The sequence below is a fragment of the Heterocephalus glaber genome, unplaced genomic scaffold (assembly GCF_053883595.1).
Source record: "Heterocephalus glaber isolate CG9 unplaced genomic scaffold, H.glaber_assembly_v1.0 deba00001662, whole genome shotgun sequence".
NCBI lineage: Eukaryota > Metazoa > Chordata > Mammalia > Rodentia > Bathyergidae > Heterocephalus > Heterocephalus glaber.
Window position 1 is genome coordinate 4,494,494 of NW_028258403.1, and position 15,526 is coordinate 4,510,019.

Genomic DNA, 15,526 nt, shown 5'->3' on the forward strand with positions numbered 1-15,526 from the left:
TGTTGCATAGACTTTCAAGGGAGTTTTTAATCTCCTGGAAATCTGTTTGCATCTGTTTTATGGATTCCATTTGTTTTCTGTGTTGGGATTCCATCATGTTCCTCTGCTCCTCTATTTTTTTATCTATGTCCTCTCTAGATTTATTAATCATGTCTTGCACTATGGGCACAATCTCTGCTGTTTCCAGATCCTCTTTTGTTGCTAGTTCAGGGAGTCCAGGTGGTTGAATATCAGAGTGTTCCATCTCGTTTCCCTTTGGGGTTTCTGTAGGTGGTCCGGAAGTCTGGTTCTGAGCCTGTTTACGTGTCTTCTCATTTCAACGGGGGTAGTGGTGGTGGTGCTGGTGCTGGTGCTGCTGCTGCTGCTGCTGGCACCCCTGCGGCTCACCTCCTCTGTGCTGGGAGTCATGGTAGGTTGGCCCTGAAGCTTCCTACTCTGCTCTGGGAGCTGTGGCACGCTGACCTGGAAGTCTCCTCCTTTGCGCTGGGAGCTGTACCACATTGATACAGAAGCCTCCTCTGTGCTGGGAGTAGTGGTAGGTTGGCCCGGAAGCCTCATACTCTGCACCTGCCTGACCTACTTTTTAAATAACAGTTTTGTTTGTCAAGATAAATTTTACATAGTATAAAATTCACCCTTTTGAAGTATGCAGTTCAGTGGTTTTTAATAAATCCCCAGAGTTTTGTAATCATGTCTGCCCAACTTTGGAACATTTTTTTCACCCCAAAAAGAAACCTTATACTCACTAGCAGGCATTTCCAAAATCTTCCCCACCCTCCATAACCCCAGGAAATCACTAGTTTACTTTATATTCCTATAGATTTGCCCAGGCTGGTCTTGAACTTCCTGGCTCAAGTGATCCTCCTGTCTGAGCCTTCCCAATGGCTGGGAAGTCATGCATGACTCTGCCCAGCTTATGTTTTAACGTTTTTGGTTGTTTTGTTTTGTTTTTTTATTTTGAGCCAGAGTCATTCTTTTATTTTGAGACAGGGTCTTACTAAGTTGCTAGATTGCTCAAACTGAGCTCAACATTGCAATCTTCCTGTCCAGCTTTCCAGAGAGCTGGGATTATAGGAGTGCACCACCATGCCTGGCTAATGTTTGTATTTTGAGGAACTGTCAGATTGTGCATCCAAGTAGCTGGACCATTTTATATTCTTTTGGGTTTTTTTGGTACCGGGGATTGAATTTAGGACCTTGCGCTTGCCAGGCAGGTGCTGGTGCCACTGAGCTAAATCCCCAGCCCCCCATTTTCTGTTCTTACTAGCTGTTTTAGTCTGTTTGTGCTGTTGTAATAAAATACCAGACCAGGTACTTTATGAAGAACAGAAATGTATTGATCACAGTTCTGAAGGATGGTAAGTCTAAGACCAAGGCATCAGCAGATTAAATGTAGGCTTACTGTTTACATGCAAGATGGTACCCTGCCTGTAAGGGCCAACAGGATCCCTCAAACCTCTTTTATGAGGGCCTAATCTCATTCTAATCACCTCCTAGGCCCCATATGTTAATACTGTGGTGTCGGGTAAGGTTTTAACGTATAAATTTTGGGGGACATAAACATTCAGACCATAGCAGGCTGATAAATATTTTAGGCTTTCAGGCAATGCAGTCTCTGACACAGTGACTATATTCTGCTATGGTAGCATGGAAACAGCCACAAACAGTGTGTAAATGTACAAGTATGGTTATGTTCCAGTAAAACTTTATTTTAAAAAACAGGCAGCTGGTTATAGTCAGTAGTCTTCTCTGACCTTTGGTCTATTTTTTTTTTTTTTTTTTTTTTTTTGGTACTGGGGATCGAACTTGGGACCTTGCGCTTGCGAGGCAGGCAGCAGAACCACTGAGCTAAATCCCCAGCTCTATTTTGTTTTGTTTTTTTAAAAGACTTTAAAACCATGTTTATCAACATATATAAATTATTATCATGTATACTGTTGAAATCCAATCATTACTAGGACAGAGCTTCTTCATTCCTAATTGAATTAAGAGTTTGAACAACTGTAGGGATAGGGGTACAGATCAGTGGTAGAGTATGTGCAAAGCCATAGTTTCCATCCCCAGAATCCCTTCTACAAATGCTTTTTTTTTTTTTTTGTACCAGGGACCAAACTTGGGTCCTTGGGTTTGCACAGGAGGCGGTGAAACCACTGAGCTAAATCCCCGGCCCAGGAAAAACATTTTTTTAAAGTTTAAGATTATTTTATTGAAAAAGAAAAAGTTAATCTGTCAATATTTAGGACTTTTAGGAACTGGGGATTTAGCTTAGTGGTTCTGGTGCCTGCCTCACAAGTGCAAGGTCCCGAGTTCAATCCCTAGTACCAAAAAAAAAAAAAATTTTTAGGATTTTTTTATATTCAAGACTTTTTTTTTTTTGTGGTACCGGGGATCGAACTCGGGTCCTTCCGCTTGTACAGCAGGTGGTGAAACCACTGAGCTAAATCCCCGGCCCTATATTCAAGACTTTTGAAACAGTATATTGTTAGTTGAATTCTTTTTTTTTTTATTATTCTTATATTGCTACATTTTAGGTATACAGTACATTTACATTTATCTTTGGGTGCTTATACCTGTACATGACGTATCTTGGTTCTTATTTTTTTCCCCATTACCTGTGCACCCTTCACCCCCTACACCCTTCCCTATTTACACAGATTACATTTCCATTTTTTTCTTTTCTCATAATTTTTCCTTTCTCTTCTTTCCTTTCCCCTTCCCCTCCCACCACCCCTACACCTTTGGACCTTTTCCTATTTCAGCGTATCAATTATTCATTATTAATCCTTTTAATCCTTATTTATACTTTCAGTTTCTCACACTAGAGAAACTATTTGGTATTTACACACGTGTGTGTTATTTATTTCACTTAAGAGTATGGCCTCAATATCCATCCATTTAGCTATAAATGACTCTAGTTTCTCGTTCTTTATGGCTGAGTAGTACTCCATTTTATAAAAAAACCACACTTCTTTATCCAGTTTCCAGTTGATGGGCATTTGGGCTGCTTCTAAGCTTTATCTATTATAAACTGTGCCGCTGTAAACATAGGTGCACGTATATCTCTGTGGTATTATTCTTTTAATTCTTTTGGGAAGATACCCAACAGGGGAATAGCTGGGTCAAATGGGACCTCCAGCCCTAGTTCTTTGAGGTATCTCCACACTGATTTCTATAGTGGTCCCACCAGTCTGCATTCCCACCAACAATGGAGAAGGGTTCCTTTCTCTCCACACCCCCACTAGCATTTGTTATTGGTTGATTTCTTGATAGCAGCCATTCTTTCTGGGGTGAGATGGAATCTCAGTGTTGTTTTCATCTGCATCTCTTGAATGACCAGTGATGTTGAACATTTTTTTCATATGTTTATTTGCTGCTTTTTCTTTTTTGTCTGAAAAATGTCTGTTCATTTCAGATGCCCATTTTTGAATTGGGTCTTTGAATTTGGGGAGTCTGATTTTTTAAAGTTCTTTATACATTCTAGATAGTAGACCTTTGTCTGAGGTACAGCTGATAAAAATTTTTTCCCACATTGTAGGTTGTCTCTTAGCCCTGTTGGTGGTTTCTCTTGCAGTGCAGAAGCTTTTTAATAAGATGAGATCCCAGTTGTTGATTCTTTGTGCTAGTTTCTGTGCTACTGAGGTTTTGTTCCTAAAGTCTTTTCCTATGCCAGTGTCTTCAAGAGTTCTACCTAACTTATCTTCCAACAAGTTTAGTGTTTCTGTTTTAATATTTAGATCATTAATCCACTTCAATCTTAGTTTAGTGCATGGTGATAGATATGGGTCTAGGTTTAATCTTTGGCAGGTTGAAATCCAGTTTTTCCACCACCATTTATTAAGTAGGCTATCCTTCCTCCAATGAGGGTGGTTGGCTCCTTTGTCAAAGATGAGGTGGCTGAGTGTGTCTGGAGTTGTTTCTGCATCTTCTAATCTATTCCACTGATCCTCAGGTCTGTTCCTTTGCCAGTACCGTGCTGATTTTATCACAGTAGCTTTGTAGTATAGTTTCAAGTTAGGGAGTGTGATACCCCTAGCCATGTCTCTGTTGCCTATAATTGCCTTTGCTATTCTAGGTCTCTTCTGGTACCAAATGAATTTTTGAATTGTTTTCTCTAGTTCTGTGAAGTATATTGTTGGAATTTCAATTGGCATTGCATTAAATCTATATAGTAGTTTTGGAAGTATGGCCATTTTCTGTTAGTTGAATTCTTTATCACAACTGAGTGGTGTTGAGGAACCTTAGGGCAGTGTGAGAGGTAATATTTCTTTAATCACAAACTGTGCAGTGCAAAAAATAACTCCCATCTGACGGGCTGTTGTGGCTGTCATTTATATGGGGTATTTGTGATATCTTATTAAAATTCTTCAGATTGCTTTTAGTAGGAAGCATTTTTAGGATTCTTTTTTGCTCAAATCTCAAAAGATTCACCACATCCCAGTAGTGCCACAGGCTGGTGACCAAGCCTTCAACACGAGCCTTGGGGAGAAAGTTAAGATCCAAACCATAGCATTCTACCTTGGGCTCCCAAAGGCTCATGTCCATCTTGAAAAGTCCATGTAGTCCATGTCTATGAGTCCCCAGAGTCTTAACAGTTCCAGCATTGCTCAAAAATTCAACGTCTCTGAGACTCAAGGCAAACTCTTAGCTCTTAGCCCTTGTAAAATCAAAAAGATAGTTACATACTTCCAAGATACAGTGGTATAGGGTAAATATTTCCATTCCAAAAGGGAGGAATAGGAAATAGGAAGAAGAGATTGGACCAAAGCAAGACCAAAACTGAGCAGGACATACATTAGATCTTGTAGCTCCATGACTGGCATTCAGGGCACAAGGTGGTAGGATTTGGGCCACCAAAGGTTTGGGTTGCCTTGTGTCTTTGGAGACAGCAGCTCACTTGGTCACTCACTCTCTTGGACTGATTCTGTTCACTGCCTGCTGCTCCCTTTAGCAGCGGTTCCACATTCTTGGCATCTGTAATTTCCCAGTGTCCATTGCAGCTGTGGTTTCACTGTCACAGGTTCATGCCTTGCTCTGTCAGGGTTTGCTTTCAGGGACTCTGATTCTACCCAGATATTAGGAAACGGAAAGAAAGGACAAGAAAAAGAGAGAATAGAAGGAAAAAATGGAAACAAAACTTTTGTAAATAAGGAGAAGAGGGGTCAAAGGGGGGGGGGAGTGGGAAAAAAAGAAGCAAGATATATCATGTATAGGTATAAATTCCCTACAATGAACGTTATCATTATGTATATCTAAAATGTACTGATAAATGTTGTGCTTCAAGCAAAAGAAAAAAAATGATAAAAAAAGGTCTGCTGACAACAGTCTTAAGTTTTCTCTAGGTTTCTTATACAAACTTTTCCAAATTCCTCCCTCAACCAATTCGAAGGGTTTCTGAATTATAGCATCAGGTATAGTCAGATACAGAGATAACTTAGGATCACTTTATAGCAGTGTTGCCTTCCACTGAGAAGTACATCATAGACTTCTGTCATTTGTATGATGTGTTATTGATCTGCTTTGCAAATACATTAATTCCATATAGGGGTTGGGGATGTAGCTCAGTGGCACTGTGCCTGCCTGACAAGCGCAAGGCCTTGAGTTCATTTCCCAGTACCAGAAAAAAAAATCATTAGAAATTGTGAAATGCTGCTATTCTAACTCTGTTGTTCCTTTCTCAACTTTTTAGTTGGACCACTTCTAAAGAAAAAATTTCCTTCCCTTACCTAAATAATTACTCTAAGATATAGTTTTAAAATATTAAGACTTGTAGCTATTGTGCGATGAAGGAGTCAGTTTCACAAGAGATAAAGCAAACTAATAGGTTCTGGATGTCAAAGAGAGACTGTGAGCTTACCAATAACTTTAAAATAAGTTTCTAAAACTTAGCAGCTCCTTTATAAATACTCATTAAAATTGCATGAGAAAATAAGTTTTCACATAAACCTTGAAAATAAAAATTAAGAAAGCTATTTTTAATACAAAAAAGACTATCAAACTAATATTCATTTCTAAAGCACATACTATTTTGATAAATGGAATGCTTTTATTTTTTATTTTTTGGTACCGGGGATCAAACTCAGGACCTTGCGCTTACAAGGCAGGGTACGGCACCACTGAGCTAAATCCCAGGCCACACTTTTATCTTTGATAACTCATGTTAAACCAAAATAGCTTATGTCTCATAATGAACCTACTGAGCATCCCCTTGCTTCCCTTACCTTGCTTTTCAGTATCTGCTCTAGTTTGGATCTTGGATGGTCCCCAAAGGCTTGTGTGTCAAGGGCTAGATCACCATCCTGTGACACTATTGGAAAGTGATGAAAGCTTTAAGAGGTGGGGTCTAGTAGAAGGAAGGTTGGAACCAGGGAGGTTGGAACCCCTTTCTCTCTTTGCTTTCTGGCTGCCATGAGGGGAGGGCATTCTCTACCATGTACTCCCACCTGATATACTGCCTTGCTGCAGGCCAAATGGCAGTGGGCTGAAACCTCCGAAACTGTGAGCCCAAATAAACTGTTCCTCCTTAAAGTTTATTATTCCAGGTATTTTGTCACAGCAACAGAAAGCTGACTAACAGATAGTATCTTTCAGTGTTTTTTTTTTTCCTTAGTCTCTCTTGCCTCTTACTGGACCTAATTCAGAACTAAACTTTTAAAATATTCTCTTCAGTAAATAAAATAGAAAATATGTTTCATGTGTTGAATAAAATTTATAGGAAGCCATTAGTTTGGACTAAGCTTCTACACTAGGCCCAGTATCCCAAAGTAGATTTATTCCTGCTGAAGTTCTTTACCATCAAGCCCAAACTGTTATGCTTGACCTTCTAAGAAGTCTTCTAAGAAGAGAGAGAGGTAATAGCCAAATCTCCACACAGGTCATTTTTATCTAGTATGATGAAGTCTCCTCTGCTTTAACCTTCACAAGGAAATTTATTTGGAAATTTTTTTTTTTACATAATGAAATTTGATTAGCCTTTGTTCTTCTAGACACCTAGCAGTACCATTTATCCCATTAAGAACAGCACTCAAGTGCTGGGGATTTAGCTCAGTGGTTTCACCGCCTACTGTACAAGCAGAAGGACCAGAGTTCAATCCCCGGTACCAAAAAAAAAAAAAAAAAAGAACAGCACTCAAACTGTACATATAACCAAAGGTCTATTAAGTGTATCAACTATTGACTTCGATGATAAATGTCAGTCAAGCAGGAAACCACATAAAGGTTTGATGTCAGTCTCTAGCAACGAATATATGAGGTAGGACAATGACCAGGTAGCAGAAAATACATGCTACCAAGTAGCTACCCCCACAATAGACACACTATTCCAAAATATCCAAGCTTGCTGTAAATGGGTCTGTAGGGAATCCTCTACTTTGGAGTAAAACCACATTATCATTACCAGTTTCTCTGACCTCATAATTGGTCATTACCCACAAACTAATGAGCCTACTACAGAGTGCACACAGCATTTGGCAGTTAATTCAGGGCAGTTTTGACTGGCAGTGGGCAGCCAGATCTGGCCACCTCTTACCTTTTCAGACTTTCTTTAGCGGGTGACACTCATTTTCTCCTTCCTCTGGCTCCATATTAGCTCCCAAAAGGTTGAGCACTGCCCCAGGCTCAATAGCTATAGTCCGGGGCCAGGGATTTAGCTCAGTGGTTCCAACTCCTGCCTCACAAGCACAAGGTCCTGAGTTCGATCCCCTGTACCAAAAAACAAAAAACTCTTAAATAGCTATACTCCCAAGTGGCTCCACAGTGCCTGTATCACCCCCACACTTCCATCTTACTGACCACCCCGTCCTCCCAAGGCAACTGGCTGGAGGACCTCAGAATCCTTTTCTGAATAAGACCCCACTCCTTCACTTCTCTCCTTCTTGCTCTTAGATGAACTGTTCTCCTTCTCCTTTTTGGAGCCAGCCACACTGTGTGATGCCTTAGCTGCCTTCTCTGAGTGCTTGGGGAGCAATAACCACAGCCAGGCCTCCTGCACTGGCATCAGCTCCTGAGCACCCCTATACCACTTTCTTGCTAGCTGCCCTCTCACTTGGAGTGAACAAGAAAGTTCCTGGAGTGGATTTGCTAGTGTTTTTGCCACTCTTATTCCTTTTGGATTTTGATTTGCCTTCTTTCCCTTGAGGATGTGGCGCTGGGCTCACAAACTTGATGTCTGGTAGTGTGGCCACAGCACTGGGAGCTGTTATCCCCACTTCCTTTGAGCCTGACATTTCCAGTTTCTGCTGATCCTTTTCCAGATCATTGTCTAGGTCAATGATGAGATTCCCTACCCCAATGTCCTGTTCATCCCCACTGTCCTGTGTCTCAACCAGGTTTGCATCCACTCCTTTTCCTCCGGAGGCTCCACTGCTCAAGGGTATCTTGGAGTCAACATCCCACCTCAAGAATCAAGGCTTGCTGGGAATTTAACTCAGTGGTTCCGCCGCCTGTCTTGAAAGCACAAGGACCCAAATTTGATCCCTGGTACCAAAAAAATTTTTAAAAAGAATCAAGGTTCTTCCTTGCCCCCAGCTTTCCTATTTTCAGCTTCAGCTATGTTCTCAGACTTGCCATGTTGGTCATACATGCCCCGTGGACAATATTATTGCTGGCATCTGAACATGAACATCCACAAAGAACAGATGAGCAACCAGAGGTCATGATAGTTTCATCCATTTTAGGAGTAAACCTCCTAATTTTTTTTACCTTTTGTTCTCATTTTTCCTCTTACAGTTACCACTTGTTTTTCTGTACAAAGCAAGCATTTCTAGTCCTCCTAGATCCCTTTTGAACACACCACCTGTTTTGAAATTATTAATCTGTTTTGTTCTGTTTTTGCTTTCTTCTGCCTTTTTGCTTAGGCCTAGGCAAAAGGTCCTCCCATAGTGTGGGCTGGCTTGCTAGGGTTCCACAGTGAGGTCTGTTCTCTGTGTACATATGAGGCTTGGTGATCTCAGAGAGAAATGTAACTGGTCTAGAGCAAGATTTGGGTTTTCTTGATGCAAGCCTGTCAACTTAATTTTATCACAGACTGATCCCAAGGGTAGGATTAGAATGTTAAGGATACTATGTCTTGGCTATTATATCTACTCATATTGTCTGTTGCTCTCCAGAACTCCTCCCATAATTTTAGGTAACTCCTAGGATTCTGAGTGATTTTTCTCTGCTGCTGTTCTGGCCAGATTTTCTAAACTAGACATGCCTTACTTTTATGAAAACAAATAATATCTTTGGCTATTCATGGTGGCACATGCCTGTAATCCAGCTACTCAGGAGGGTGAGCAGGAGAAGGATTGCAAGTTTGAGGCCAACTTGGACAACCTAGCAAAACCCTGTCTCAAAATAAAAATTAAAAAGGGCTGGAGATGTAATTCAGTACTCCCTAGGTTCCAATCTGCAGTACCACAACAAAAACAAATACAACCCCCGCAAAAAACCCACTTTTTTAAAAAAGAGTAAAGCCTTTTTAGAAAAGTAAACTACAGTACAGTCTTATCTATCAAGAACTAATTTAATTAGGTTTTCAATTCTGTAGTAAAGTTGCAAAAGCAATTTGCAAATTAGATGAGGAAAATGTTTGTGAGGAAGTACTAAGATCTAGAGAAGGACCCTTGACAGAAGTTTACAGTCTGAGCAGGGAGAAAGCCGATGAGACATAAATACTGCTGTGTATTCAAAAGCAGAAGTTGACAAAGCTAAAACACAATCTAAATATTAACTTTTGATCTGATTCAGCGATCCCATGATAAATACTGTACCTCAATATAGCAAATGGTAAAGTGACACAAAAGATAAAATTATGTGTCCATGCCCAGAAATAAAATTCAGGAATAGGTGCTTTTATGCATCTTCACCATTCACTGCAAGAGCATAAACTGCTTGCAAGTGACTATATACATGTCTTAGGGAAAGTAAATTGGTCACCAGTGCTCTGTAATACCTAAGACTTATGGAAGCAGAGTCCAAGCTAATTGTAGACAAGTATGAACCAATTCTGAGAGGATAAAATATTATATTTTTAAAGGACCATTCTTTGTCACATTATTACTATTAAGAAATTAGAAAGCCAATGTGCCAGAAATGAAAACCCTTTCCCTAGTGCTGAGCTGTCTACTTTTTGGGATTTATGAATTAAGCCAAATATTCCAGAAGAAAAAGAACAGTAATAAAGTATGAATTGATAGATTTCTCTTTGTTGCCAAAAGTAAGGGAAAGGGAGTCATGGGAGTGCATGTCAAAGGCCTAATTTTTCCTGATAGGTGTGGAGTTTCCAGAAGAAACAAACAGATCTCCTCATTGCCTTTTATAAGCATAGAATTACAAAGTTAGAAGCAGCCATTCAGGAGGCACAGCAAACAGTGACCAGCCAGAACAGGTAAGTAAGAAATCCACAGATAGCTTTTTTTTTTTCCCTTTCAGAGATGTTATAGTCCTTCTTTCCTTGTATTTACAAAGATTGAAAAATTTCCCATGTATATTATGTTTGTTTTGAGAAAATCAGGGACAGAAGTTTTGGTCGGTCCCCTGAGTGTCCGTTTTGTATTTTTCTTTTTTCTCTCTGGGTCCTCCTCACTTTCTGGCTTCCCTCTCCTTCCCCGTCTCAAAGACTGCTTCTTCAGAGAAATCAGATGATTCACAGTGATAAAAATGAGATATAACATTTAAAATGTTATCTCTGGGAGGATGTATTTTGGAAATCTTAAGCTAAAAGATGAAATCCTTGATGAAAATTTTTAGACATCAGCAGGCTAAGATTATGTGAGAGGAAATGGAAATCTATACAGACTCCTCTGAAATCATACGAAGTGACTGCTTCTTTTGTTAACTTGATTGTTCTCACCATCAACATGCTGCCATTGTCTCTCTGAATCACCAGATCCCACACAGAAATTCTCTGTATATCTGTAAGCATCTCTCACTAAACATTAACTAGATGTTGATAATAATAGTGATTGTAATAATAATATTTTTTTATCCCACTGACTTGGAGCTTATTGCTTCCATCTTTTGCCTAGAGAGTTATCAATCTTGAGAAAAGAGAATGAAGAACTGAAGAAACTTCTAGCCTTCCTAAAGGTGAATGAAATAAGTTTTTTTGTTTTAAGTTTTCTTTACTTTTTTTTTTTGGTACTGGGGATTGAACTCAGGACCTTGTACTTGCAAGGCAGGTGTGGCGCCACTGACCTAAATCCCCAGCAAGTTTTCTTTACTATTATATTCTCTCTTACTTTTTTCATTTGTCCAGCAGACTGTATAAAATAATACTTCCTAACCTATTCCATATCATGGCACACATAGAGACTGATAATATTTGTACCCAAGCACACTGTAGTTTAATAGATGAGGCCCCAGGGCCGGGGATTTAGCTCTGCGGTTTCGCTGCCTGCTGCGCAAACACAAAGACCCGAGTTCAATCCCCGGTACCAAAAAAAAAAAAAGTAGATGAGGCTCCAGAATATCTGGGAGGGCTGAAAGAACCAACCAGTATTTAGAACACTTGTAATGAATTCTTGAATATCAGTGAATAATGACATACTGGGTAAAAAGTGTTTCTGTCTCTCTCTGCCTCTGTGTCTCTGCCTCTGCCTCTGTCTCTGTCTCTGTCTCTGTCTGTCTGTCTTTTTCCCTCTGTCCCTCTGTCCCTCTCTGCCTCTCCCTCATTTCTCCCTCATATTTCTCGGGATTGAACCCAAGGCCTTTACACTGAGCTGTATCCCCAGGCCTTTTTAAATTTTTAATTTATTTTTTATTTTGAGACAGGGTCTTGCTAAGTCTCTAAATTGCCCAGGCTCTCAAAGTATCAAGATTGCAGGTATGTGCCACCCAGATAGGCAGCTCTTTTATAGACAAAACATCTGTTACAATGTTTTAAATTTCTCTTTAAGAAGCCCAAGAAAGCCAGGCGTGAGAGTTCATGCCTCTAATCTCCACATTCTGGAGGCTGAAGCAGAGGATGGCAAGTTCAAGGCTAGTGTGGGCTTCGAGACCTTGACTCACAAAAAAGAAAAAACCAAAACAACCAAAAGAAGATACCTAAGGGGGCCAGGGATTTAGCTCAGTGGTACAGCCGCCTGCCTTGAAAGTGCAAGGTCCCAAGTTCGACCCCTGGTACCAAAAAAAAAAAAAAGATGCCTAAGATGCCTCAGGACTCTTCCTCTTGTGCATACTCTTATTTCCTAGACATTTCTTTCATCCTAAGACTGTTTTGTTTATTTATATAATTGTCCTATTGATCCTGTTCCTATAACTATTCTAGCACAGTGTAATCAATGTTTTTCTAAACTGGATGTGGTGGTTTATGCCTGTAATCCAGATACTTGGGAGGTTGAAGTGGGAGGAGTGCAAATTCAAGGCCAACCTGGACAACCTTAGTGACACCTTATCTCAAAATGAAATAAAAGGGCTGGGATGTAGCTCAGTGGTAGAGTACTTCTCTAATGTGCATGAGGCTCTGGATTCAATCCCCAGTATTAAAAAATAATAATAATTTACAGGATTTCCAATGTGCTCTTCTGAATAGAAACTAAAATTTTATTCCCTCAAAGCTAACAATTTCCTAAGGAAACATTGTTGCTTTATTTTCTCCTCCTGGGAATATTAGCACCCACTACTAGAGGACATTGCAGCTGAGTAATCCTAGCCACTAGACCACCAGGGAAAGGTTACAGCTGAGTTATCTAACAAGATAGGTTAGAACCTTTGATCTGCAGCTTCCTTCACTCCCATTTTTTTACCTACAGGAATCTCCAAGTCGGTACCAAGGAAGCAGGTCAGTTTTATCAGTGCCTATACTAGCCCCCCACCTTGAAAATTTGTTTTGGGGGGTTTTTTTGATACTGGAGATCGAACTCAGGACCTTGTGCTTGCGAGGCAGGCACCGGAACCATTGAGCCCAACCTTGAAAATTTAATGTGCTTTTTAACAATTTTTGATGTTTTTTAATTGTTTAACACCTAACATTTGTATATATTTATGGGGCATAGTGTGATTAATTTGATACATATATACAATGTGTAATGATCAAATCCAGGTAAATAGCATTTGCCACTCCATAAACATGGATAATTTCTTTGCATTGGAAAGCTTTGAGCCTGTTTTTTCTCGACTCCTGGCTGTGTAGGTTTCCAGATGGGGAAAGTAGTTGATAAATTTTATCTTTTACTTCCCTAATAAAGAGTTACTTACTGGTCTGAAGATGTAGCTCAGTGGTACAGTGCTTATCTAATGTGCATGAGGCCCTGGGTAGGTGAGGCCCTGGGTACACACACACACACACACACACACACACACACACACACACACATTACTAAAGAGTGCTGATGGGCTGGGGATTTAGCTCAGTGGTGCCATGCCTGCCTAGCAAGCACAAGGTCCTAAGTTTGATTCCAGGAATTAAAAAAAAAAAAGTGCTGATGTGAAATGTTAATTATAAATGTTTGCCTTTGAATATTGTCTTGTGAAATCCTACTCATCCTTCAAAATTCATTTCACAGTTGGGGATTTTAGCTCAGTGACACTGTGCCTGCCTCACAAACACAAGGTCCTGAGTTCCATCCCCAGGACCAGAAAAAAAAATTAAATTCACAGGGCTGGGGATTTAGCTCAGTGGTGCCACTACCTGCCTCGCAAGCATAAGGTCCTGAGTTTGATCCCCAGTACCAAATAATAATAATAATAATAATAATAATAATAATAATAATAATAATTTAAAAAAATAAAATTATTTTAAAAATTCAATGCCCATCATTTTCTCTAGAAAGACTGCATTAGGTGGAGTTAGATGTTCTGTTCACTCATTCAATAAATATTTAGTGCCTACTATTTATCAGGAAGTATGTTACATGTTGAATATATAGTACCAGTTTTTTCAAATTGGTGCTGTGTCCTACCAACTGTGAAATACTTATACTATCAGCCCTGTATTGGTGGATTAAAAAGCATGACATCTCTGCATTCACATAAGTTACTGCCTCATGTTCTTTCATATTTCTATACTTCTGATACATCCATTATTAAATGCTAGTGTAGTTTTCTTTGTGGTTCTGGGGGTTGAACCCAGGGCCTCATATATACCAGATAAGTGCTCTACCACTGAGCCATATACCCAGTCTGTGATTATTTTTTGTATTTCTCACTACCCTGTGAGCCTCTGAAAGAGAAGAACATTATTCTAATTATCTTTGTAATATCAGGATGTAGGTCATATAGATACTATATAAGTGTTGGTTGAATGAATAAATTAGAGATAAAGGGATGTATGACTGGATGGACAGATGTAAGGTTGAGAATATTTGGTAAAGCACTATAGGAACAAAAAAAGGAAATATATCAAAGCTTCTGTTATGACTCTGGGAGGCTGAGGCAGGAAGATCACAAGTTCTATCCTAGCCTAGGCAACTTTAATAATTTAGTGAGACCTTGTCTCAAAAACAAACAAACAAAAAGAGTTGGGGGAGATACAGCTCAATGTGCAGGGTCTGAGTTCAATCCCCAGTACTGAAACAAAATAAAATACTACTATGGACAGTAAGAAGTGGAGATTTCACTTAGAGAGTTGGGGAGTAAATGGGCCTCATATGGAAACTTTGCTTTCATATTTTCACGTGATACCTGTAATACATGAGTATAAGCAATCTGTGCTAGCATTTCTATGAACAGTGTGATTCAGTCGGTCCCCTAAAGTGGCACTTAAGCTCTGCTTAGTGAGATTAGACCTGCCTCTCTTTTTGTTTTTTGTAGGCTGACTACACCTCGACCAGTGTGCATTACTTCTCCATCACAGTCAGGTAGAGAATAGTTTTTTCCCTAACTGTGAGATGAATAAATATTCTTTCCCCATATGAAAGATGCTTTTTTCTCAGAGCCATGTGATACTCCTAATCTTATGTATGAAATGAGAAGCATCATATAACCAGATAACCACTCACAACCGATTGGCTAGACGAGGCAGAGCATGCCATTGACAGCAACTTTTCATCCTGCACTTTATTTATTTATTTTCAGTTACTCCGAGACCCAGTTCCCAGCATAGTAGCCAGGTGGTCAGGTGAGTAAAAAGCCTGTAAGCAACATTTAAACCACTGGCAAAAGATGGAAGAGGAAAGCAATATTTAGATGTGGCTCAGATTGGGACTGAAGAGACTTTAAGTCTGTGTCCAAATTTAACACCAATTTTTCTTTGTTTGTTTCATTTCACCTTTTACAGTCGGTCCTCCTCTGTAGAATCTCTGCCTTATAGAGTGCCTGGCTTTGGTACTGTGGGACCAGTAAGTAATATTCACTTTCTCTTTCTAGATTAAGGTTTCTAATGCTTAATGAAAACAAAACATTAAGACTAAAATCTAAAATTTATGTTGGTTTTTAGTATAAATTATTTGATCCTATGCAGACCCTATTTTGGTTTGGCAAAGGAGAAAAAGGAGATGGCAAAGGAGACAAAGGAGATGGCAAAGGAGATGTTAGAAGCTAACACAGAATAAATAGAGATGGAAGAAGTGAAAGTGTTGAGGGGCTGAATTAATAAGTGTTCATCATG

At 39.6% G+C, this 15,526-nt stretch overlaps 1 protein-coding gene across 10 annotated transcripts in view; it reads left to right on the top strand.

Moving 5' to 3' along the window:
* Rnf212b (ring finger protein 212B) overlaps positions 1-15,526 on the top strand; it is a 52,634-nt gene that overhangs the window by 16,313 nt on the left and 20,795 nt on the right. For 9 of the 10 annotated variants that reach the window (XR_015445795.1, XM_087197176.1, XM_087197174.1 and 6 more), the window contains 6 exons: positions 10,251-10,366; positions 11,007-11,067; positions 12,732-12,760; positions 14,731-14,777; positions 14,995-15,037; positions 15,197-15,257. Coding sequence is in view for 9 of the 10 variants with exons in the window: in XM_087197176.1 (XP_087053302.1) it covers positions 10,251-10,366; positions 11,007-11,067; positions 12,732-12,760; positions 14,731-14,777; positions 14,995-15,037; positions 15,197-15,257 (357 nt within the window). In the remaining variant the exon portion in view is untranslated. The remainder of the gene's footprint in view (positions 1-10,250; positions 10,367-11,006; positions 11,068-12,731; positions 12,761-14,730; positions 14,778-14,994; positions 15,038-15,196; positions 15,258-15,526) is intronic. The other variant, XM_087197182.1, reaches the window with a different exon arrangement.